Source organism: Palaemon carinicauda, chromosome 16, assembly GCF_036898095.1.
Source record: "Palaemon carinicauda isolate YSFRI2023 chromosome 16, ASM3689809v2, whole genome shotgun sequence".
NCBI lineage: Eukaryota > Metazoa > Arthropoda > Malacostraca > Decapoda > Palaemonidae > Palaemon > Palaemon carinicauda.
Window position 1 is genome coordinate 119,457,535 of NC_090740.1, and position 27,767 is coordinate 119,485,301.

Genomic DNA, 27,767 nt, shown 5'->3' on the forward strand with positions numbered 1-27,767 from the left:
GGTTCCTGAGGTGCTAGCCTAAGGTGTTGAGGTTCTCGCCTTGAGGAGGATTGAGGTCGCTGCAGCGAGTGCTGAGGTGGCTGCCTCATGGATGGAAGAGGTTGTCGTACCTCAAGAGATTGTTGCCTCGCTGGTGGAACCGCAGGCGGAAGCGGAGGAAGTAAGGCATAAGCTTCCTGCTCCCATTGCTGAGGTTGCCTTAAGGAAGGCGGAGGTTGCTGCACACCGCTGGAAACTGGCAACTCAGTACGCAGTAAGGTATCCTGAGGAGCCTCAACTTCGTACGCCTGGCAGACTGGACTGCGGTTAGGCGGAGCGATCGCAGGAGGAGGTGTAACCTTCTCAGCCTGACACTCACGCATTAAGACCGCAATCTGTGACTGCATGGACTGCAGCAAAGTCAACTTGGGGTCGACAGACGCTAAGGTCTGCTGAGGCAAAGCCTTAACAGAAGATGAGGTCTGTTGCGGCATCACCTTACCCCTCTTAGGAGGAGTACAGTCACCTGATGACTGCGGAGAGTCAGAGCTAATCCAATGACTGCAACCAGGTTGTAGAGCTCTTGAGGTCTGGACTTTGCGTTTGAGAGGTCTTGAGACCTGAGTCCAGCGTTTTCTCCCTGACATTTCTTCAGCAGACGAGTAAAAGACGGGCTCAATCGTCTGCGGGTGGGAGTGACGGTCTCTGTAAGACACGCCCGCAACCACCGAGGATACTTCTGTGCGCCGATCAAGGCCTGCCGAACCCTTTTGCCCTTCGACATTGCTTCTCCCCTGGGCTTGGGAGCTTGCAAGAGGTCCCGGACTGGGAGGACGACTGGCACGCACAGAAGTACCCTCACGCACCACACTGACACTGACACTAGCACTTGGCACCGCACTGACACTAGCACTTGTCACAGCACTGGCACTATCACCTCCCACTGCACTTTTGACCTTAAGTTCTTTGACTTCTGCCATAAGAGACTTATGGTCACTAACCACCGATTCCACTTTGTCACCTAAAGCCTGAATGGCACGCAAAACAACAGACATATCAGGTTGAGTACAAATAGTAGGTTCGGGGGTAGCCACTACAGGGGGAGGAAAAGGTTGAGGATCATGAGGTGAGGAAAAAAGTGAAGAGCGAGAAGAACTCCTCCTAACTCTCTCTCTCTCTAACTTGGTTGAATATTTCAGGAATCGAACAAATTCAAGTTCCGAAAGTCCGGCGCATTCCTCACATCGATCTTCCAACTGACAGGGCCTTTCCCTACAGTCAGAACAAGCGGTGTGAGGATCTACCGAGGCCTTCGGAATACGCCTATTACAAGACCTACATCGTCTATGGGGTGGGGCTTGTGAAAGGTCAGACATCTTGAATCAAAGAGTAAGTCAAGGGGGATTCCAAATCAAGCAAAAAGATCGTTAACCATTAATCAAAACTAAATGAAAGCTATCTAAGCTAATTAGAAAAGTTTCCAGTATAGCGACAGCTGAAATCTTAGAGAAATACTTCACCAAAAACCGTGAACAGAACTCCAAAATCATAAGCGTATCCCAGAATGTCTTGCCGGAAGCACGACAGAGGAAAAAGTGAGGTGGTGTCAACAAGAAGTACTGCAGTACCTGGCCACAGGTGGCGCTGGTGAGTACACCCCCTTCTAGTATAGTGATAGCTGGCGTATCCCTCCCGTAGAATTCTGTCGGGCAACGGAGTTGACAGCTACATGATTATCGGGTAAGTTTAATATTGAAAATTGGCATTTACATATGCTGAAGTTGTGTTCTATACTACAAATAGCTATACACACTTCTCAACTATGGGAGGGATGGTGGGTAAATTTGACTGAAGAATGAAAAAAAAAAAAATATGCTGTATGTCTAATAAGGTCAGCTTAGTCTCGCCTAATATACTAAAAAAATGGAAACAATGGAATGATGATGAAATCACCTACTAGAGACAAAACCATAAAAATTTTCCACACCATCCACAAGCAGCTGACCTCAATTAGATTGATAAGTTTTGCATTTCTAATTCTGAACATACCTGAGCTCGTGAGAGGTTTAGTCCTAGCATGTTGATAATGTCTTCCAAATCCCTGTCAATTATATAACCCGTATGAGTTTGGTCAAAGTATACAAAAGAGAGGAGTAGGAAGGGATCAATGGTAAACATTTTCTTCTTCTCTTTCTTTTCTCTTCTTTCCCTGTCTTTTTTCTCGTCCTTTCTCCTTCCTTCCTTGCTGTCTTTCCTTTCCTTGCTGTCTCCTCTTTTAGCACTGGGCATTTCATCTTTTGAATCCTCATCATCCTGAAAGTAAAACTGTTTTTTATAAACTGCAAGAATTACTTAATTTTTTGAGTAGCACTAAGTCAAAGCTTCTTAATTTTAAGAAACATTCTAATTAATTTGAAATACATTACCATCCATAAATACTATCTACTATAAAGAATTCTTTTCTTAGGTATATTGTCTGAAAGTCAATATATATTTCATACCCTTCAATTATAATTATTTTCAAATGGATTAACCAATCACTATAATATCCTTATCATTCATCAAAAATCACAGAATAATTTGTACTACAGTTCTAAGCTGCTCAAATGATTATTTTTGATCTACAATATCATTTGGGGAACTAAAATTATTTCCTGCAAAATAAATTTATTCTTCCGTGCTTCACTCTAAAGGTGGATATACTTATAATCTAAGTCTAAATATTTTCTAAATTCATCTTTATTCAAAGAAAATCATTTTTAGACTAAAATCTCTTTTGATACTTACCTTTAAAGAGTAGAAGGCAATTAATTCAGAAGTGCCAACTTCAAACCCTTAAAAGATAAAGATTTTCCTCACTATATACTACCACCCACCTGGCATGTCCACAACAGATTGTGGAAGATAACGATTGCCTTATAAGTAGCAAAATAAAGAATGTATTTCAGATCGGTGAATTGCGACCCCTAACCTAATGCATAGCCTTACATAAAGTGTGGAGGGCGGAAACCTATTACTTTTCGAAGGAAAGAATAGAGGCATTAGATTTTGGTTTATAGTCCCGTTGATTTTGACAAATCTTACCTTTGAAAAGTAAAAAAGCAGAATTACAGTACATACTTCCATGTGAAAAGGGAGGTGATTCACGAAATACTTCAAATTCTTAACATTTTCACTTTCAAAATTACATGATAAAAAACACCTGACATCTTCAAAAACACAAAAACACAAAAAGAAAACACAGAGCAACGAAAAACACGTCCGAACGTTCACGGGTGCTAACAAGGAATGATGGGAGAAGGATAGGTAGTGCTGGGGAGATGGGGGGGGCAGTAGCTGTAGTGAACGACGCCTCGTAGTAACGGGGAATTTTGAGGAGGGAGAAGTCTAATTGGGAAGGGACCTATGGTAGTGGTATCACTCACCCCAGTTTTAATACCAACACCCTTTAGGGGTGAGCTGGGTATATTCCTGGCATTCCATGCAACTTTTTTTCTCTGGTATATTTAGCAGTATTTATACCTTTGAAATGGTGCTTTAAGGAGCATTTCATGGAGCGACACAGGTTGACCCCAGAAAGGCTAATTTTGTAAGATCCCATCTATAACTTGATTCTTCCATTTTAGACAAACCCTAATAATAAAAACCAACCCTTCAGCATTCTTTTCTCAAACATTCTTAATCATGTTATTGAGAACTACGTTGGAGAATAACTACGATACGCACCAGACCATATAGAAGACAAAGATTATTTTTTAAAACAATACAAAAGGAAAAATAATAATCTTGACCTGAAAAACAGCATTTTCATCCAAGTTTTTTCAATAATAACTGATGTTTACCGTGTTTCTTTCCCAAAACCTACACTTTTAATCCTATGAAAAATAAATCTCTCATACAAACTGACTAATGGTTATTGGTTTGGTAACTTACTAAATCTAACTGAAATATACATACATACATACATATACCAAAGGCACTTCCCCCAATTTTTGGGGGTAGCCGACAACAACAAGAAACAAAACAAAAAGGGGACCTCTACTCTCTACGTTCCTCCAGCCTAACCAGGGACTCAGCCGAGTTCAGCTGGTACTGCTAGGGTGCCACAGCCCAACCTCCCACATTTCCACCACAGATGAAGCTTCATACTGCTGAGTCCCCTACTGCTGCTACCTCCGCGGTCATCTAAGGCACCGGAGGAAGCAGCAGGGCCTACCGGAACTGCGTCACAATCGCTCGCCATTCATTCCTATTTCTAGCACGCTCTCTTGCCTCTCTCACATCTATCCTCCTATCACCCAGAGCTTTCTTCACACCATCCATCCACCCAAACCTTGGCCTTCCTCTTGTACTTCTCCCATCAACTCTTGCATTCATCACCTTCTTTAGAAGACAGCCATTTTCCATTCTCTCAACATGGCCAAACCACCTCAACATATTCATATCCACTCTAGCCGCTAACTCATTTCTTACACCCGTTCTCACCCTCACCACTTCGTTCCTAACCCTATCTACTCGAGATACACCAGCCATACTCCTCATTTCAAATAATTATTAGGGAAAAGGAAAAAAGTTAGTACTGTACTCCAATGTACTGCTGTCAGAACTTTCATTAAGCACAAATTCTTCAAGTTGAAAATTGTGGCACCACATTGACATCAAGTGCTTTGATTTTTAATATAAATGAAATAAAATATCCCCTACATTCCAAATTGTTTGAACTATGAGCACTTTTCATAGGAAGGGCACTGCTGTTCAAGACACAAGTCTATTTAAAAAATGTAGTTCACAAAACTAATTTGGTACTGTACCTTCCGTATTATCTTATGCAGTAAATTAAATTCACTGTCATCATCAAGGAATACACAATGATGAAAGCAAAAGGGCAAATCAACTATCAGTGTGCCGACATAGAATACACATCGAGTCATGATCGACTGTGTTCGAAAACTAAAACTCATTCATCTTTTTTTGAGACAAAGTATGTGTAAACAACCATACAGTACTAAGACATACCTGTGTGAATTTGAAACCTAGAAATATAATGCGACAAACTGATAAATTTTCTCACTGCTATCGATATTACACAAAAGGAAATCATTAAATGAATGAGGCTCCTTGTACTAACGGTAGGCACGATTGAAATAATCTGAATAACTATCTTTGCTTTGGCACTTACTAGATACTCGTTATCCTCCTACCTAGCGTGGGTGGAGTGCTGGCAACCATGCCATTTTACCAAAATCCCAAGATCTCTCTCATTCTGGTCGTTTCAAAACGGCAACAGAGTAAACAACCCTTTTTAATGACGAAGGGTTTGCATTTGTGTATGAAAAAAGAAATTATTGACATTATATGATACTAATGCATTGTAGTAAGGAGACATGTTTCGAGTAATATGACGTATCTTTTACACACAGCAGAAAAGTGATGGGAAAAGGGATTAATGTTTCATCCCACCAAACTTCTAATTTTGCAAAACAAAAGATCAATCTGATCTTAGGTCATTTTATGGATCATTAAATTTTAATTCGGATTCACAACCACCTATAAAATCATTGTATAAAATGTGCAAGCAACAAACATAAACTATAAACCTTTGAAAGCCAGTTCTACAATTGAAACTTGAAATAAAATACATAACAGAATTTTGGGAATTTTACATAGTTCTAAGCATTCTTTAGCAAATCTTTAATTAGTTTTATTAAATATTTACATACGGCAACAGGCAATGCAAGATTTTGGTATTATAACCAAGGCCAAACCAAAATCACCTATCTCATAGTTTTGATTGCAACCAACTCTGAAGTGTGTGATATACCTCCAAATGTCTATTTATTTGTTTACTAGTTATGTAATGGGTTGTTCGGAAATTATATTGTAATGGTAATTGGTTTCTAATGTAAATAAACAAGTGAGAGTTTTGTAAATACCTTTCTTCTGTATGTATGTAACAAATATTGTTAGTCTCTGTTTAGCCGTCAATTTGTTTAGTAACCTCTTATTAAAGAGACCTATCATTGTTCGTGTTTCTTTGCCAGCCTACAAGAGATTAAACATGGCGCAGTGAGTAGGGTCTGTTCTACTGGTGAAATGATCGTAGTCAGAAGTGATTCAGAATTTAAGATTTGATTGACACGATGGAAGGGCAACTAGAACAATTGACGGAGCTGCTGGCGAAGCAAGCGGATATGGCTCAGAAGAGGGAAGAACGTTTAGCTATGTTGTTAGAAACTATGATGAGTGTTCAAAATGGAAATGTTAACGAAAATCGTCAACGAAGTGGAGGTGCTGAAATTTCGCAAAATGATGCACAGTGCCGGTATAAAATTCCTCATAGTGCCACACCTGCACCTCACCTGTCATCGTCAGTCTCTTTGAAGGAGTTCGATGCTTGGCGGCATAAATTTGAAGGTTATGCAATGCTGACTGGAATTAAATCATTAACGCCTGCTGAGCAAAGGTCGGTTCTCGCTTCTGTTTTAGATTAAGACTGGACACGAACATTGCGATATGGGCTCTCTTTTCCGGCTGATGCAGATCTTGAAACAATACTTAATGCCATGGAAAGTCACTTACGAGGTCAACGGAATGTAATCGTCGACAGGAGAGAATTTTACCTCAGAAAACAAGAAACTGGTGAAAGTTTCGACGATTTCCTTTGTGGTATCCGGGAAATTGCAGCATTCTGCAATTTTTGTTCATCGTGTATGGACAATAGATTGAGAGACCGTATTGTTGTTGGCACTCGTGATGAACAAGCTCTAAAACGTATGCTAGAAGAGAAGGACCTGAATCTGCAGAAGGCTGTAGATATTTGTCGAGCTTCTGAGAGTGCTAATGAGAATAGCGCTACAATACGAGGAATGATCCCAGACAATATATCAAAAGTTTCACGGTACAAAAGGGACTACAAGAAAGCACCCAACAGTTTATATAAAAGGGAAAGATGCTTTAGATGTGGAAGAGATAGACATATTGACATGAACGTTTGTAAGGCAAGGGACAAAAAGTGTTCCCAATGCGGAAAGATTGGACATTTTGCTACAGTGTGTAGGTCAACAGGGAAGGAAACTTCTTTGCTGAAAAAGAGTAAAGATACAAAGCTAAATTCACCTGGTAGTAAACTTAACAGGGATGTACATAGGATCGTAAGTGATGTGTATGTTAACAGTGCCATTTCTCAAGCAACCCCGAAAGTTCAGATTCACATTACTCATCCTGCAGGGAACTCGTCTATACTATGGACACCGGATTCGGGAGCAGAAGCTACAGTCATGGGGCTCAATGTAGCGAGATCTCTTGGCATATATCCCTATATGCTCGAACCTTCTAAAATTGGAAAGCTTTGTTCTGCAGGTTACCAGACCCTTAATTGTGTAGGAGCTTTCACTTCACACCTTTCGCTTGGTGATCGACAAACTAAAGCTGAAATAACTGTGGTGAAAGAAGTAAAGGGAGCTTTATTGAGCTGGTTTGATTCTATTGCTTTAGGAATTCTACCGGAGGATTTTCCTGCTCAAATTAATTCTCTTCCCGTACGATTGTCTGTAAATCCAGATGAAGAAAAGCACTTAAAGGACTACAAAGAGAAAGAAGACTCTACTTGTAGGGAAGTTCATTCTCCTGTTGCACTTCCAAGGTGGCCTTATGAACGTGATCCAACTGAAGGAGAAAGGGCAGAACATGCTGCAGCTTTGGTATCAGCATTTCCTCGGGTATTTGGTGCCACAAAAATACTGAGGGAGATGCATGGAGGTCCTATGCATATAAAGTTGTCCGAAAATGCAAGACCATTTGCTGTGACAGCCCCACGCACTATACCATACAGCTGGAGGTCTGAAATAAAGGATTAGCTTGATGAACTTTTGGAGAAGGATGTTATCTGTAAGGTTGAGCATCCAACAGAATGGTGTCATCCTATAGTGTCTGTTGCTAAAAAGCTAAATGGAGTAAGATTGTGTGTTGATCTCACTAAGCTTAATAGGTATGTATGTAGACCCACTTATCCTGTACGATCACCACATGATGCAGTAGCTTCGATAAGCACCGGAGCAATGTGGTTCTCTACACTAGATGCAAAAAATGGGATATTTCCAAATCAAAATTGCAGAAGAAGACCAGGATCTCACATGTTTTATCACCCCATGGGGTCGCTATAAATTCAAGAGAGCAGTAATGGGACTTATTTCTTCAGGAGATGAATACAATCGAAGAGGAGACCAAGCTCTTGGTGATATACCACAAACTTTGAAGATAGTTGATGATATTCTTGCGTATGATTATTCTTATAAGGATCACCTAGCCCATATTATTTCTATCTTGCAAAGATGTGATGAATATGGGATAACTCTTAATGATCAGAAAATTTGCTTTGCAAAACGTGTTGTTGATTTTTGTGGCTATAAAATCTCAAGTCGTGGCTACACAGTTGATTCTCGCAAAGTGATGGCTATTGCAGACTTTCCTGTGCCACAAAATATAACAGATCTTCGATCTTTTATGGGACTTGTGAATCAGCTTGGAAGTTTTTCTTCAGTGATTGCACGTGAAGCACAACCACTCAGAGATTTACTGAAGCAGCGTAATGAATGGTGTTGGACTGCACAACATGATTTGTCATTTAGGAGAGTGAAGGAAGCACTTACTGCACCCCCTGTACTTGCACATTTTGATGCAACTTTGCCAACCATGTTGCAGACAGATGCGCCACGACTGCATGGTCTTGGATTTGCTTTACTTCAAAAGCATGGAATGGACTGGAAACTAACGCAATGTGGCTCAAGATTCCTTTCAGATGTTGAAACAAGATATTCTGTGATAGAGCTGGAAATGACAGCCGTATTATGGTCAATAAAGAAATGTCATACTTACTTGGCTGGATTACCTCATTTTGATGTTGTGATAGATCATAGACCATTGATACCAATTCTTAACAGTAAATCAGTTGGTGAAATTGAAAACCCAAGACTTCAACGCATGAGAGAGAAACTAAGTAATTTTAGTTTTACTGTTCACTGGCAGAAAGGAAGTGCTCATTGTATTCCGGATGCTTTATCACGGGCACCAGTTCAGGATCCTACAGAAGAAAATTGTTTGAAAGACGATGGATCCACTGATCCTTTGCATGTTGCAATGGTGAATGCCCTCGACATGCATGAAGATGGCGTACTTCTAACACCTCTGAAGGACAAAACACTGGAAAAGATACGTGCTGCTGCTGAACAGAATGCAGAATACAATTCTCTTCGGGAAATTATAATGAAAGGTTTTCCTGAACACTGCCATAATTTGGAAGTAGAACTCAGACCTTTCTGGAATATACGTGATATGCTTGCTGTAGATGATGACCTAATTGTTTATGGAGCAAGACTTCTTATACCCAAGAGACTTCGACGTGAAACCCTTGAATGTCTTCATGATGGTCATCAGGGAATTGACCGCACTAAAAGGAGGGCGCGGCAAACTGTTTATTGGCCTAAAATTGACAGAGATATTGAGAATATAGTTTCTTCTTGTGTCAAATGCCATTCTCTTCTACCAAATCAAAGGAACGAACCTTTATGGCAAGAAGATCAACCAAGTAGATTTTTTGAATCTGTATCTGCAGATTATTTTCATGCCATGGGTCAAACTTATCTTGTTTATGTTGATAGGTTGTCTGGGTGGCCTTGTATATCTTCCTGTCAGGGTATAGCTTCTGCAGCTAATCTAATCCGATCATTGAGGGCTATATTTTCAGATACTGGTGTTCCTGTGTTGTTGAAGACTGATGGAGGACCACAGTTTGCTGCATCAGCTTTGAGACGTTTTCTATCTCGTTGGGGAGAAGAACATCGCATTACTTCGCCATATAATCCGAAGGCAAATGGACATGCAGAAGCATCTGTGAAAATTATCAAGAAGCTGATAATGACAACTACTAAGAATGGGAATCTGGATGCGGATGAATTTGCCCGTGGAATGTTAGAGCTTAGGAACACACCTCGTGCTGATGGCAGATCACCAGCCCAAGTTTTATTTGGTCATCCCCTCAGGTCTTTTATTCAAACACATCGTCGCTCATTTGCCAAAGAGTGGCAAAGGAAGGCAGAGGAATGTGATGTTAAGGCAGAGTATTTGCGAAGTCAGGCGAAGCAACGGTACGACAGGACTGCCAGACCCCTTTCTCACTTGAAAATGGGTAGTTATGTTGATATTCAAGATCACAACACAAAACTTTGGAATCGTCCAGGTGTTGTTGTTGGCATTGGGTCCAGGCGAGATTATCTTATAAAGTTAGGCAGTGGACGTATTCTGTGGAGAAACCGGAAGTTCCTGAGACCACATCGACCTTTTCTACCAATATATGGATCAAACCTTGATGCAACTAACACTCCCAATAAACCAAAGGATGGGGAGAGGTCGCAAGATAATTCTACTGCTGAGGTTATTGAACAACCAGTTTCGCCTACACCAGCTCCACGTCGTAGTTTGCGGCATAAGAAAGAACCTGATCGCCTACAAGTAAAATGGAACAAAAATACATATGAATAAGAAGGATCTTCAGACGCTAGGAGTTATATATTACCCTAGACGTCTTAGGGGGAGGTGTGTGATATACCTCCAAATGTCTATTTATTTGTTTACTAGTTATGTAATGGGTTGTTCGGAAATTATATTGTAATGGTAATTGGTTTCTAATGTAAATAAACAAGTGAGAGTTTTGTAAATACCTTTCTTCTGTATGTATGTAACAAATATTGTTAGTCTCTGTTTAGCCGTCAATTTGTTTAGTAACCTCTTATTAAAGAGACCTATCATTGTTTGTGTTTCTTTGCCAGCCTACAAGAGATTAAACATGAAGAAGAAAGAGAAAAAAAAAAAAAAAAAAAAAAAAAAAAAAAAAAAAAAAAAAAAGTCCAGTAAGTCAAAACTCAAAAATGGGTTGCAAAGGTAGCTTCATCTATTCTGCCTCAGGGCATCTCTATATATCGAACATCCTAGGGATAGCGATCCCTAAGGGGGCGGGGGGGGGCAACTTCCGAATTGATAGCACACTACTTTTCAAAGGTAAGATCCATAGATTAAAACAATACAATAACTAACAATAATTGATATGGTCATCTTTATGGACTTGAAGTTCAACAAACAAACAAACTTATCTCACCATCTCCTCCTCTTCCTCTTCCTCCATTTCTTCCTCTTCCTCTTCTTCTTCCTTCTTTTCTTCATCCTTTTCAACAGATTTCTTTTCTTTCTTATCAGCGGTTTTTTCCTCTTCCATCTTCTCATCCGATTCTTCCTTTTTATCTTTCTCCTCCTTCTTGTCTTTTTCCTCTTCTTTCTTGTCCTTCTCTCTTTTGTCCTTGTCTTTTTCTTTCTTGTCATCCTTATCCTTTTTCTAGAATTGTAGAAAAGGAGAGAATAAAATTAATACTACTTAAAACTGTTTGTGCATTATTGTCATATTTCAACTGATGGAAGTTATATAAAACACTGACGTCAAAAGGGAGAAGCGAGTACCGATGAAACACTCGCAACCAATCAAAATACATACATACATATATATACTGGACCTTGAATGTTCGGATCCAATTGACAACGATAAAATTTCATACCAACCTTACAGACACAAACTTACTATCAAATAATAAACAAAAATTCTATATACGTAAACTTTCTGCCCAACTAAACATAAATGAACTAACCTCTTCCTTATTTGGCTTTTCTGGAGCCTCGTAAAGTGCTCGATAAATGCGGAAAGCGAAGTCTCTCATGAGCATTTCATTGAAGAGTTCAGCAAAAAGGCTGACTTCAAAAGAGTGCTCTTTATTGTCCTCCTGTGAAAAGTCAATTATTCAAAGATAAATATTTAAAAAACATCGAAAAAAAATTTGCAATTTATCAAGGAAAGAAAGAATAAAAATTCAAAATTAATTTCCAAAATAAACACCAAAATTCCCTTTAAAATAAAATAGGCATTCAGAGAAAAATTCTATACAAACTTGATAATTAGATCTATATATTATATCTTCATCAACTATGTGTAAACAGATAAAAAGGATTTACCAGCACCAGAATTACCTTGTAAATAATGGATATCCATACATTATAATCTAAAACAAATGCTTCAAAATGATAAATTTTTACTTTTCCCAAGATAGAACCTGTAAGAAAATTCCACCTGCTAGGCGCTTACTACTAATGTCACATATAAAGAAAAGCACATCCTCGCTCCATATACAGACCAGATATGTATACATAGGACCATAATGCTTGGGTTAATGTTTTCTCACATCAGAAAACAGCTATTTCAAGTATTATATTTATCTTCACCAACTCCATTATGAAGGTTGTGTTTTGATAGGCGTGTGTATTTGTTTGTATATCTGTCTGTGTTTTTGTGATTTGAATAACAAAATCTATTTGACACAATATCATGAAATTTGGTGGGATGACTGGCCATGATCCAAGGACAATTTTATTAGAATGTTTGAGGGATTTGGTCAAAGGTCAAAGTCAAAATGTAAAAAACACCTTTTTTGCTACATTATGGTAAAATTTTATCCGATGTTCATGAAACTAGTGCCAAAATGTGCGTGATTCAATTGCCTATATTATGATATACATGATAGAAGTCAAGGTATGTGCTCTACCGAGTACCCGTTCTAGTAGCGTATGAAATTATACAGGCCATCCTTCATTGTGTTTTAAGCAACAGAAAATATTTTTGTCAGAGTATGAAGTTATATAAAGGATACATTCAGTATATGAGAAAATTAGCTTAAAGTCATGAAATGTGGGATCAAAATACTAATAAAATAACAAGACACAAAGTTTATGCACTGAGTTTCTTCAAAAGAGTTAAATTCAAAATTGCAATAATAGATAGAAGATGAACAAAACTAAGGGTTTATAACCTCTTCATAAATATATTATGTAAATACAGTATTTTAGTATTTGAATGCAAATTAAAAAACAAAAAAAAATATGGTAATAAATCTGCTAGTGTTCAAAGGTAAAAATATCGTATTAAATCTGCTAGTGTTCAAAGATAAATGACATCAACCAGTAAATGAAGTTGCTGCACCAACAATCAAAATATTAAGAAATTTTTCATGAACACACTGAATACAAAAATGCCATTATTGCTTTAAATAACCAACTACTAACAAATAACATAGAAGCAAAATAACAAACCTAGGACAAGGATTGAATGACAAAAATACCAGGGATGCCAAAGACAATTAAAAGGACAATCATATTTTAGGGATTTTGACAAAGGAAAAATCTATTACTGGGCGAGGGACCTGTATCACCCAGTGAAATGCTCCTTATAGCACCATTTCTAAGGTATAAATACTGCTAGATATACCAGAGAAAAAGTTGCATGGAATGCCAGGAATATACCCAGCTCGCTCACCATTATAGGGTGTCGGTATATGAACTGGGGCGTGTTAAAACCACTACCAGAGGTCCCTTACCAACTAGTCTTCTCCTTTCTCAATATCCCCCGATACTACGAGGTGCCGTTCTACATCCGACTACTGTGCCCCCCCCACTACTACCAATACCCACGCTTCTCCCATCATTCCTTTTCTAGCACTGTGATAGCCACACGCGTTTGTTTTCGTAGCTTCTTTGTGACTGTGTTTTGAAGATGTCTGACCTTTTGGAGACCCCTACTCCCAAGTTAAGTATTGCAATTATCTGTTTTGATAATTCAAGGTAGCAACACGTAAAATATTGCTAATTTTAGTCTCAGCAGCATTGTGTGATGCCTTCCCTCACGGGCATTTTCGGCAGCCATTTTGGTGTCGCTGCCTCCGAGAGCTTCATGATTTTTACGACTTTCAATTAGTTCCTCATACTAATTGTAGTCTTGTTTATTTAGCTCTAGACATCTTATACAGTGTTTAAGCATGGTTATTGAAGTTTCTTAACATTTGAGTATTAGTTAGGCTATCTTGGCGTTCATTTGGTTAGCCTACCCGACCGGGCAGTATGCGGCTACAGATGGTAGCCTACTCCAGTGAGCCTCCCCTTCGATATACGTATTTTATATCTAGATTAAAATGTTCCTTTTAAGTATTAAAAGGGGAATTGGGACACGTTTTAAGTTTATATAAGATGTTATCCTTAAGTCAACACAAGCGGCTTACCTAGCATAGGGAACGACATTTGTAAAATATTATGCTTAAGGAATACATTACTAGAATTAATAACTCGAAAAGCAATTGTTAGCATTATAAAAAAAAAAATTATTTAAAGCTTAGTCACAATCAGCATTTATATTATATCAAGAGTAAAGAAAATATAAGCTAGAAATAACTTGACATCTGATGCTTAACTCTATAAATTGAACCCCAAAACTAATGTACAATCAATATTTATAATATAGTTTAAGTTATATTTTATTGAAAATAATGATATCTTGATTTGACAACTGATTCTTAGCGCACATTGCAGAAAACTGCACTAAAAATATATTGATAATTACAGTCAATGGTAAGACAACCAATTACTAAAATTTGTTATTAGTAAAGCAAGGAATTAAATAGAAAAATGAATTTCAGTACATATTTATGAAGATACTGTATTGAAATGTCATATTCATGAAGATACTTTACTGAAATGCCAAAGTAAAGATAGTAGAGTTTTTTGCAGATGTGTTTACAGACGTATGAAAAACAATGAGGTACTAAACACCAATGGATTGAGGGCATACGTGAGTAGACAATTACGTTTAGCTAATTCACTCGATGTCTATGGACATCAAGACCATATATAGAGGTTTGAAATAGCTTATTTGTTTCAAATGAACAACCAAGCTCCTCAAACATAAATTTCAGACGGGGATATTGAAGTTTTTGAATACTGTATATTATGCTTGTGATAAAAACCAAAGGTGATCTCTAGAAGCTACTAGAGAAACAAATTTTGTTAAAGCAAAACTAACCTGTCTATAATCTAGCAACACTGACAATGACATGGTTGTACAGTCAAATTTGCCCGACTTTGCAGTTCGTGACGGATGAACAACGATCATGGGTTGATCTGGGAGCGTGTAACGTTTCTCTAGCAAGTTTCTCTCCCTCTCCTCAGCTTTCTTTTTCTGAAACAAAACACAAGTGAATATTAAATATCAAGTTGTATTTGATATACCATTATAGTTAATAAAAAGTTTCACAATTTCTAAATACACTTAAATTTTTTCCTTACATCAAAATCATAAATATTGTAATTCAGTACCTGCGGTTATAAATATTCCACCATGATAGTACTCAATTAAATTACCTAAACAAAAACCTATCATTGATTTTATATGAGAAATGGTTAACCCTTTTTCCCCCAAAGGACGTACAGTGAACCCTCGCTACTTCGCGGTTCGACCATCGCGGATTCACCACTTCGCGGATTTTTTCCATAACCCATATATATACAGTAATATATATATATATATATATATGTATGCATGTATTTATGTATATATGTAGGTATACATATAAATATATTTATATACACACACACACACACATATATATATATATATATATATATATATATATATATATATATATATATATATATATATATATCTAAAGTAGGAAGATGTGATGTAGTTCTAAGGGAAAAGTATGGGAAATATGTCTGGGTAATAAGCAAAGCTCTACCTCCAGTTTGTTTCTACATTATGATCAGAGATAAATGTAAACAAAACATTGGTTGCCATTTTTTATCGTGCTTTTTAGCATGTTTAGGAAATGCATGATATAAAATCACCTTTAATATTTGTGCCTGTTTTAGTTTAGGGTACTGTAGTACATGCATTAAGTGTTCTGTACATTAAAGGGTAGTTTGTTAACAGTACTACGTACAAGGGAAGGTTTTAAAAGTCTGAATATACATGTTGAATAAATAGGTAAATATGGTGTCACTACTTCGCGGATTTTCACCTATCGCGGCCGCGACTGGAACCTATCTACCGCGATAAACGAGGGTTCACTGTACTGGTACGTTTCACAAAACTCATCCCTTTACCCCCATGGACGTACCGGTACGTCTTTGCTAAAAACTGCTATTTTTTTTTTTTTTTTGCATATTTTTGATAATTTTTTGAGAAACTTCGGGAATTTTCCAAGAGAATGAGACCAACCTGACCTCTCTATGACAAAAATTAAGGCTGTTAGAGCAATTCAAAAAAAAATATACTGCAAAAGGTGCTTGAAAAAAATAACCCCTGGGGGTTAAGGGTTGGAAAGTTCCAAATAGCCTGGGGGTAAAAGGGTTAAAAAAGAAACCTGTAATGTAACAGGAAACAGCAAATATCCTATTGCTTCAGAACTTACCCTAGTTTGATTTTGTTACTTTAAAAACTTTTTCTTTTTATGAACAGTACTGTACTACTGTACTTTAAAAAAAAAATGTACACAAATACTTTAAATCATAAATGTAACAGAAAAACCTCCACTAAAAACTGATAAGAGTAACTTCCCCTCAATGAGACATATACAGCACAGTTTTCAATGTATCTAAATTGTTCGCCAGTTATCACAAAAGCATAAAGGGTTCTAATGAAAACCCTACCACTTCTAGCATCTTCCACAAACCATAGAGGTACTCAAAACTACATTTCATCATCACTACCTACTATCTATATAGAATTTTCACAGAATAATTTATGGTCTTAATACTTAAATGAAGGTTTCATGGCTGATTATTTCCAAAGTGTGAACTTTTCAATTTTAACAAATAATTACATTAAAAAATTTAGTCTCGATACTTATCTAAAGGTTACGTGGCTCTCTATCTCAAGAGCGTGAACTTTTCCGTTTTAACAAATAATTATATTTCATCTCCACCCCCCTATACCCTTCCCTCCTGGTACCACCCATCGCAGGAACGTTGCGCAACTTTGTGGTAGGAAATCGCACTTGGGAATCTAACATGACTTAAGTTGATTCAGAACTCTAAGTAACCTAAACACGCAAAAACCACTTGACCTACACGTATCAATATTATCAATTTCATTATCAAAATTTTCTTTGTTCTGATGAATCTTACCCGTAAGTCATATTTCTGATTAACTCACTATCTTGGTGGAAGGAAAGTGGTAATAAAAAAAAACTAATTACTTAAAATATCATACATGAATCAACCTGACTTTCAAACATTTCGGAGAATTAATATACTATAGTCTAATCATCAATCTTTCCCTATCAAACAAACAAAAAAAATGAAAAAGGAAAGTACATAAAAAAATATTCAAGAACTACCCAAAGCTAAGAGGAATCTAATTCAAAAATATTGTTGCACTATTGTATGTAAATTTATGTAATGCAATTTCAGAATGTACATCTATATTTTCACTGTACTAAATTGCTAATCTTTCTTTCCATAATATTCCTGCCAGAATAAGAAAAAGTTACAAAATATGAACTACAGTATTCCCTCCAAATTAGCCACTTCATTCTTACACTTCCTACCTTTATCATGAATGTCTTACTTGATTACATATCTACTTATCCAAATTATTACCACATTCAGGACATATCTCCCTCACATCATTCTGCTGGACGCAGTACATTATCCATGTCGATGGAATGAGTCTTTGCCATAATGATGGAGCTTTTCTTAAATTAAGCAGAGAGTGAAAGACTGCCATAGAATGAAAAAATAGACAATTGTATCTTTTCTTTCAACAATACCCATAAACTTCTCCATTTAACCAGCTATATAATGCAAGTTTTGAACAGTCTCCTGAGAGTAATCTATCATTGATATCATCCATACAAAGTAACTGTTATCAGCCTTTTTCTGCATACAATCTTATAAGGACAACTTTCATTTATGAATCCAATTTTCTTATACTTTTCAGTTTTATTCTCTGTTTTTTTAATTCTTTTCTTGACAACTATGAACAGATTCCTGACAACTATAAACAGAAAGCAAACTTGATTAGTGAAGTATAAAAACTTACTGCAGGTTAATTGCTAAATTAAGTATTTTACACAAATATACACATAACTACCTCTTCCTCCTCTTTTTTTCTCTCCTCTTCTTCTTTTCTCTTCTTCTCCTCTTCTCTTTTCCTTTCTTCCTCTTCCTTCTTTTTGGTTTCATCTACTTCAGCACTTTCTGCTGCTGCAGCTTTCTCCATTTCCTCCTTTTCTTGTTCATTTTTCAATATCTGCAAGAAAATACCTGAATTTACTCACAACCAAATAGAAATACAAGTACTTTACTACCTTCAGTATGAAAACCAAGCACATGAGAAATGAAAAAGTCTAATATAATATTATACTAGCACCTCCAAAATTCATAAGTTGAAGAGCAGAAAAATTACCATATTAATCACTAGGTCCAAATCAATTGCACCATTCAAATCTCATTTCACAGTATTAAAAAAATTATCACTTGAAAATAAAGACAATTTGAAAATAATTTGTATCTTTCCCAACCAGAGTTCTTTGCTATAGGACAACAGCAAAGCTAGAATACAGCAGTTAAAACTTTTAATGAGGTGTATACAACCGGCAACTGCTTTCCCTGTAGCTCACTGTAACCTCAAATGGATAGCAGCTGGGACTTACATTGGGGGTTGGTGATGGCGGACAAGTTTTAGTAAAGAACTCAAGTTTGTACGGTTGGGGAAAATACAAATTATTTTCAACCTTCGTCATTTGCTCCTACATACATAAAAAACCATAGTTCTTTACTATAGGAGTCTTATCCTTAGGTGAGAGGACGTCCCTGTTCCAACTGGGTGGTTACATAAGAACTTAGGAATCAAGCTTCTATGATGCTACAAGAGTCATGGTTCTTCACACAGCGTGACCCATAGGAAAGAGTGCATGAATCACTACGCATTTCTAGGAAATTCGAGTATAGACAGAGTCACATTTGGCACTAAGCTACTGGAGACGAGTGGTTGGTAACCAAGCGTGTCTGGAAGGACAAAACTGCTATAGCTACTTCAAGGACAAAAGCGCATATTGGAGCTGTACCTAGGTCCACCAGACCAGGAAAAGCATTTTGAAAAACCACACTGAAAGAAAGCTCCTGCAATGGTGGCAAGGGTAGCATCTAGGAGAAACTCGACCAAGAGCCCTACCAGGAGTGCAACCAGGCGACAGTGCTCGGTACAGACAGTGACTATGCAGAAAACTCCAAAAGACACCTGAGGCAGCAGAATTAACAGGACCATGACAGACTGGACTGAAAGAAGACTGGAGGAAGCTTCCCTCAGGAAGGCACCAGGGAGGACAACTACCTCTCTGAAGATTCCTGAAGGAAGACTAGCCACTCCAAAGGACAAGAAGTTCCACAGAGGTCTAGGAGAAGGACGCCAAAGTCGCCGAAGATAAGGCTGACAAGCAACCTTGTGAGCAAGCTCAGAAGAGCTAGAGCTCTGGAGAAGGACCTCCTGAAGGACAATGTCTGGAACTGCAGCGAAGAGAATTTCCATGAAAATCAGGATGAAAGATACCATGGGCATTTGTGATCTTCCTCCTACAAGATGAAAGATCAGGCAGAGGATGAGAAACTATATTGTGAACATGCCCCAAGGAGCAAGAATCTTAGCAGATCTAGAAGTTTCCTGAAGTTCTGTGAAGCTCAGGATGAAGGATGCCAGAGGCATCAGTGATCCTCCTCTGAACGAGAAGGATCAGAAAAAGGTTGACAAGCAACCTTGTGAGCATGCTTCAAGGAGCAACACTCTGGAGGAGAACCTCCTGAAAAGGGGCAGCCTGGTGAGAAGATCCTCAAAGTCATGCACGACTAGAAGTTCCCTGAAGATCCATGCAGGTCAGGATGAAGTACGGCAAAGGTGACAAAGATCTTCCTCCAAAGAGGAAGGATCTCAAGGACACCCCGAAGGATAACGGTTGGACTACCGCTGACAAAAGTTCTCAAAGTTGCTTGCTAGAACAAGAATGTCCCTGAAGATAAAGCAAATGAGGGGCATCAAAGATCTTCCATAGGTCGGCCATACACTATCGTGTACACCTGACAGGTACGCCTGATCAGTTATGCCTGTCAGGTATACCTGATACCCGAGGAGCACACACACACTTCATGCATACCTGTCAAGTTTGTCAGTTCGCCATGGATTCTCGAGAAGATGAGTTGTACTTTCTCTCCTTATTATCTGTAGTTTGTGAGAATGTAAAAACAGACGGAAGAATCGCAAACAATGGTGCAAAGAATGGCTGCAAAGAAGAAATAAATTTACCCATATCAATCTTCCTAATGAATTGAGACATGAACCATCTGATTATAACAATTTTCTGCTCATGAATGAATCGGTGTACAACGAGTTGCTGTCACTTAGTTCTCCCTTGATTAAAGGAACTCAATTGTAAAATAAATAAAAATTACAAAGCTATAACCAAAAAAATCTAAACTGTCCACATCAAAGGATTGTCAATAACTGAGAGACCTGTTCAGATACACCTGATGAAACCGCCACACCCACACCAAGTTTACTCGCCTGTCAGGCAGAACTGATCGATTTAATCAGTTGTCAGGTCGCCTGAGGGGTTAGTTTTTCCCGCCATACACTATCAGGTATACCTGACAGGCGTACCTGTCAGGTATACATGATAGTGTATGGCCGGCCTTAGAGGAGGAATTATCAAACAAGGAAGGCAAGCAACCTTGAGAGCATGTTCTGTGGAGCAGAAGTGCTCTGAAGAAGGACCTCCTGAAGGGCAAAGTCTAGGCCGCTGTTGAGAAAGTCCTCATAGAGAGGTCTTTGAAGTCATTGTCAGCCTAGTCCTCCAAGAAGAGGAGCATAGAGGAGATCCAAAGTATCCGGGAAACATTCCTGGGCAAGAGAGACCGCTAGCGCCTATAGACGTTAATCCTCTCATGAATACATGCAGAAGAGCCTAGGGAGTCCCAAAGAAGCTCTCAGAATCAGTCAACCTGTGCTTGGGGATCCACTCTTCTATTCACCACATCACATCAACCTGATAAATTAAAATAACTCCCCTCCGGAGGAAGTCTTTCGCATCCCAAGAGTAACTAGAAAAACTCCTAACCTCGAGGTTCGTAAAAGGTTAATGGAATTCGGGAGATGGAATAGGGGAAAGTAGAAGAGGTTGCAAGCAATCTCAAAGACCCCTAAGGAGAAGGGATCAGCTCTACCACAGAACTGCATCCCCTTGAAGGATGACCTCGCAGCACCAGTGATTGCCAGGCAGGGATGTAATCAAAGGACCATCGATGCAAACAGGTGTTACTAACAGGTTGTAAACTGCAGTCAAAAATACATGATGGATAGTCACAAACATATACACACACAAAGCTGGAAAGAGAAAGAAGTTTTAAAGAAAATTTCAAAGAAAATTTCCACAGCAAGCACTGCCAAAGGTTTCAGTAGAGAGGAACAAGCGTACTCTCTGACAACTGGAATCCAATCGAGGTTACAGTGAGCTACAGAGGAGGTCGTTGTCTCCCCACCGCTGGCACAGTAACTACCTGGCAGTTGTTTACACCTTGTTATAAGTTTTAAGTGCTGTATTCCAGCTTCGCTGTTATCCTTTTCATATGGTAAAGAACAATAGTTTGTATTTGTGTAGGAATAATCAATTTTCAAACGAAACAAACTAAAATGATTAACAAATTAATTAAATATCCAAGAGTATGTAATGTACTTTGTTTCCAGATAATTCCTGGAACTGAAAATCCTACCTTTGTTAAACGAGCAATCAGCTGTGATTTGAGACCTTTGCTGTTGAGCATCCGTGCATCCAATTCTGACCGCAGCTCCACCACCTGCAGCATTGTGCCGAAGAAAGAATTATGGCAAACTCAAAATTAACTTTGTCAGGCCAAAGGAACAACCAACCTTTTCATGCCAACCAATTCACAATAAAAAAAAAAACTATTGACTAAATATGTATTTGCAATCAGTAAAACCACAATTATTATGAGATGTATCGAATGTTTATGTAGAATGGGGAGGAATGCAGAGAACTCACCTTCATGGTCTTTGGGTCTAGGCTAGCATAATGGCTGGGATTCTTCCTAACGGCTTCTTCCTAAAAAAACCAGAGAAACTATTACCCCTCATTAAATGGAGCGGGACAGGGGGTCAATAGTTATAAAGATATCCTAGCCAATTTCAAAGAATGAATCTTTCACACACTCTCTCTCTCCCTCTCTTTCTTTCTTTCTGGGGATCAAGGTTGGTTTGTGTGTGCCTATCTCTCACTGCAGCGCCAACCTTAAAAGGGGAATGTAATGTGGCAAAGACACAAAAAAAGAAAACAAAGGCTACAAAACAGTGTTTGTCACAGCTTCAGTGGGTGGATATTTGACATAGCTATATATCGATGCTGGTTAAATATGGTGGTTAATTATAAACACAGAAAAAGGAAATATAGAGGCATATTTTAATACAAATTTCAATAAATGGTGGGATCCAGCATGGAGATATGAGAAAATGAAATGAACTAAAATTCAATAATAATAATAATAATAATAATAATAATAATGATAATAATAATAATAATAATAAATGATGATATTAATAATAAAAAGTCATAAGAAACACAGAAACGGCTAGTAGAGTCTGCAAGAAAAGGCTGGTGGTGGTTGTGATAGTGGTGACTGGTTGGTGTGGTGATGATTAAATCAGATATAGTTCGAGGATCAGTGAGAAAGGATGATCATGTCCACCAGTGGCCACACCAGAGGTCCAAGTTTTAACATTTGCATAACAAAGACCCTGGCCCATGTGACCAATCATCTGCCCTGCCTTCTTGCAGTTGCCTGGCTGTAACTTTCTCTTTAATATTATGTCAAATTGCAATACTTGAAAAAGATCGTAATTAAAGCCTTGACTCATTCATTGGAGAGCAGATCAGTCATATACAAATCAAAAAGATGAGGTGATAAAGGAACTACATTACTATATTAAAACATCAAATGGGTCAACACAAAATCAAAATGTACCTTGCAATGATGTCAACAAAAAATAAATGCTAATTAATAAAACAGAATAGAAGCAAAGGAAAGTTAACTAATAGTTAATGTAAATATCAAAGAGACTGGCTCTGCTCTAACAAATCTTGACAGGTTTGATACTCCTAGCAATGATCTTGCAGCTTCCACCTTCATAATTCCACCAGTCACTAAGGCAGCAAAAGATCAAAGCTGAAGTCAGTGCTCGGACTTGTAAACAAACCTCTAAGTAGCATTAGATAGTTTTTTATACTTTGTTTGTCCAAAAAATGCAGACCCAGGCAACTTAATAATGAAGTACAAGGAGATGGTCTGCAAGAAGAGAGTGAACCGTATAGAAGAAAAAGATGAGATGAGTGCCTTGTCTTCCTCCTCCCCCTCCAGATCCTCGAGCTGCTGCGGACATCCTGCCGAGGAGGAGAGCTTCTTGTCCAACTGCCGCTTATAGTTGAGGTGGAGGCCGTCCCACTCGAGTTTAGTTGGGCAAACGTTCCACACATCTGGGAGAAATAGTACAGTGGTTTCAACCCGGGCAGGCGAGCTCCGGCCCTTGTGTGTGGATTCTCCTCGTCGATAGTAAATCTCCGCAAACCGGTACCTGAGATGGAATGGTGGCGCATCAGGATCCCACACTTGGAGCAAGGGGGTCAGGCAGAGTTTACACCTATGCGCAATAATAATGCTCAGAAGAAAACCTGTTAATAATTCCCCCTTCTCCTCCTTTACCTGTTCAAATGTAAAGATTTAGATGGCTCTATTCTACATACTGCTCTCAGCTAGGAAGACCTGCTTTAATCAAAACAATTAACAAGAAAAGCACATTGGAGCCCACATCTGTAGAAACATCCATACACAGACACACAAAACTACAAACTCAAAGATGGCAAAGTCCTTGTTGAATATCACCCAGTACCAAAGGATCTATCACATTCCCCTTCAGACTAGAGCAGTCTTGGCGTTACACCTGAATAAATCATTTCAAAATTATATAAATATGTTGTTACAACTTACAAGTTTATTAGCTGCACATACTTCTCATGGTACCTCAGAAGTTCTAAATAAACTCCCAAACTAACCTCGCCAATTCCAGACAACAGGCAAATTTCATATATATATGCTTTAACATCTGCAAACTAAAACTCTTTCTCATTAATAACTCTTCAAGAAGAACTGAAGACCCAATGTTCTACCGAGTTCCTTTGCGGTTTCGAGTCTGCTTTTGACAAAACGGCGCTGCAATGATAAGTATTAACCCACTTGCTACAGATTGCCTTGCAGATTCAATGACCAGTGTTGCTTCTAAAAATTCATAAGTACAAAAGGAAAACATTATATACATTTAATATACATATTCTTTGCTCTAACTTTGGATATCCCTTTTTTAAAATTCTCCAATCTCACTCACCATATCAAAAGAGTGATAATTCACTGCATTCCAATGCATCACAAGTTGAAATCAATAAAATGATCAGGTTTTTATTCTGTTACTGTTGCAAAAGGGTTAATGAAGATGAACATCTACTACATTAGTCTTGGATTGTTCGAGCTCATCTTTATACATTTTGAACCTTGATCAGCTGTTTTAATGTGAAGTTTGGTTGGAATATCAGTAGCTCTACACAGTCAAACCATACTGTCACTGATGAAAAGAGGTAATAACTCATCTTACTCAACAGCAAATCATTTGGTGCGCAATGGAGGACTGTGGGTGTGCACATACAAAGTGAGTCCCACCATATATTAGAGCTGTATTTCCGAGCTGAAACTAAAAGATTCTTCATGCCTTGAAATCTAATAGCAGCAATCTTCGAAAGACATGAATTAACCGTCGTACACATCTGCACATTCACTCATTATTTAATAAGGTATCTGGAAGGACTACTTTAAAAGTTAGGAAGCTATTTACGACAGCCGCTGGATTCCCTAAAGCTCCTTGCCTTAGTAAAGCTAAATCATCTATCGTCAGAAATCTACCATCAAGTAGAAGATTGGGACTAAGAACCTATATTAAAAAACCTAATTAACTGTGACTATTACTATAACAAGTAATGAACAAAGCAGTTTTGGGATGGCATAATATATGCTGTTAAAAATAGAAAAAAAAATCTAATTCCATTTTAAAACTTGCGATTAATTGAAGAACGAGTCTATGAATTCTGCTTTTGATAACTACATTACTTTATGAATGCTGGCATGTTTAATTACAGTACTGTAATGAAATCAGTAAGTAATCAAATTTATTTATAATTGTATTTACTTTCCTTTGCAAGTGAGAAAGTCTACGCAAGATTTTAGAAGTCACACAAAAAAATAAAATTCAACTAAGAAAATTACAGATAAAATCAAAACTAAACTACATACCTAATGCAAGCTATCGACAGTTTTAAGCACCATCAGGAAGAATAAAAGCTTCACTGTAGTATCAGCAAAGATTGAATGCAATGAAAAAAAGCACCATCACCTCCTTTGCTATTTAACGTGACTGATTCAGAATATTTCTAACCTTTATTCTAAATTCCCATGCAAGATATGACATATCACCATCGAAGCGCTATTTTCAAGTTTCAAACAAGTGAAAAAAAAAACGTTAAAACATTAGACCGAAGAAACGAACATAATCCAATTCAGCAACTCCCGACTGCATGTATCCTATTGCCCTATGACTACAGTAATCTAAATACCAATAGATTAAAGCTTCGAAATTCATAACTTGTAATGTTGGCCCAAAATATTGTTCTATCTTAATCAAATATTCATATCGTAAAGAAAACTCAAACGTCTCAAAACCTAATTTGAGATTACGGTACAGTAAATTAAAAATGCTAGGGATTCAGATAAAATTTCTTTTGGAGATCTATATATATGATTTTTAATTTGATACCAGATGAAGTTACGAGTAACAGAGAATGATAAATGACAATAGAATTCAGTACTAAAGCTCTCCAATTTCTGTAACAAGTGTCATGAAGGGGAAGTCATCAAATGTGTGTTGTGCTTGTATTCTAAATAAAAGTGCTCAACTTGAATTCCAAAGTGTATGCCTTCTCAAACCAAAAAGTTATTTACAGGAGTACTGTATCTATAAGGTAAATTCTTGAATGGAATATCGTCACCCTCATAAACTAACTGCCTAAGTAATTTTCTCCACTTGTTGGGAAATAAAAAAACCTTCTCATTTCCTAATACTTTATATCATTGTGTTGAGCTTCAATTAACAAATTCTAATTCACAAATTCTTCTGTTAAAAATTTATGAATTGAAGCTCAAGACAATGATATAAAGAATTAGGAAATGAGAAGGTTTATTTTTTATTTCCCAACAAGTGGAGAAAATGACTTAGACAGTTAGTTTATGAGGGTGACGATATGATTCTTTGGTGCTTGGCAGCCGTTTTATAACTGGGATTTCCTAAGGTGACAACAGCAGCAGGGAACAAACAGGTTTGTGTATTCATTCCATTGTCATGAAATATATTTTAGCATTTATTTTCAGTACAAAAGTACTGTATATAGATTCTTCAGTGTTAAAATAGCCCTTCTGGAGGAATTACAAATTACAATGCCTTTTCCAGTCCAGTAACTGGGGTTAAGCTAAATTATTTCATTGCGATGTACAATAACTCTTATAAGTAAGAGATCTGGTCCTTTGCTTTTTACATAGACGACTACAGATTCTGACAGAATTACAAAGCGGCAAGGAGTTTCAACGATGGAGAAACTTTTCATAATTGGTTACAAGCACTCATTTAACTCTGCAAAGAGTCCTTGCACTATCATCTTCATAAAGAAAGTCTATAAAATATAAAAAATTATGTTAGGAAATCTACCTAATACATTTCATGAAATCTTAGCTTTGACATTTATGTAGATCCTATAAGGAATAATTTGTTCCACATAGATATTTTTGAATTAAATTTCAATATGGCTTGAATTGGATTAAAAAAGTAGTCATAAGGCTATGCAATGGGACATTCAAGGTCATTCAGCACTGCCATAAATTTAGTAAAAACTTTTTTTTGAATTAAAGTTTCTATTTCAATGACTCGATGCCAAGGCCTATTCAAAATACGAGTTATGATTGTTAACGCTTCAAGAAAAAAATAAATAATCGATAAACATTTGTACTGCATAATTTATCAAGAACCCCATTATTTACAGGAGCAGTTTTGTGTCAGCACCCTAATACGCCTACTACCACAAGAACTTTACAGGCAGAACCCTGTCATCGAGATCACTCATATCAGGCGGAGCAAAATGCTATATGACTTCACTCTGCTAAATTTAATTATAATACGGTAATGTATCACTTCAACACATGCCTCAAGAGTGGGGACTTGTAGTGTTTTTTCATCAACATCTGCTTCTTACCACCAGAAAGGTACATATATTGATTATGAAATGATTAGGATATAATGATTTGAATTGCCATAGAAATATATGAAAAAGAAACTGAATTCAATTCTTACTGAAATTTATGTGAACATGAAACTGAAATTGTTCTTATAACAAAATTGAAAATCAAGATATAATTAATTTTATAAGAAAATGAAAGGCTAATCAAGAGTATTCTTTTGCAATCTTCACCAAACAAAATTGGCAAGCTTGTCATTATATTCTTTGAAGGAAAATCAGATTCTTTCCTTTTTTTATGCCATCTTTAAATGTGTTCAAGAAATATACGAATATTTTTAAGGGGAAATCTTTTAGCATTCAATTGGAACTGTACTTGGAATCTCAGTAATTACGGTTTATTTATATTTTGCTTTCTTTTACCGAGTGGTATTTTACATTAATTTTTTAAGTACTGAAGGATGTGCTTCCCACACTTGAAAC

At 37.5% G+C, this 27,767-nt stretch overlaps 2 protein-coding genes across 4 annotated transcripts in view; both read right to left on the reverse strand.

The window, feature by feature from the left end:
* LOC137655833 (catenin alpha-like) overlaps positions 1-27,767 on the reverse strand; it is a 486,208-nt gene that overhangs the window by 337,270 nt on the left and 121,171 nt on the right. The gene's annotated exons all lie outside the window — the stretch shown is intronic.
* LOC137655832 (cell division cycle and apoptosis regulator protein 1-like) overlaps positions 1-27,767 on the reverse strand; it is a 70,014-nt gene that overhangs the window by 22,615 nt on the left and 19,632 nt on the right. Inside the window, exons 8-15 of the mRNA XM_068390005.1 lie at positions 23,296-23,533; positions 21,951-22,010; positions 21,661-21,744; positions 17,993-18,151; positions 14,921-15,076; positions 11,670-11,801; positions 11,129-11,362; positions 2,029-2,292 (exon numbers count right to left, since the gene is read on the reverse strand). Of these exons, the coding sequence (XP_068246106.1) occupies positions 2,029-2,292; positions 11,129-11,362; positions 11,670-11,801; positions 14,921-15,076; positions 17,993-18,151; positions 21,661-21,744; positions 21,951-22,010; positions 23,296-23,533 (1,327 nt within the window). The remainder of the gene's footprint in view (positions 1-2,028; positions 2,293-11,128; positions 11,363-11,669; positions 11,802-14,920; positions 15,077-17,992; positions 18,152-21,660; positions 21,745-21,950; positions 22,011-23,295; positions 23,534-27,767) is intronic.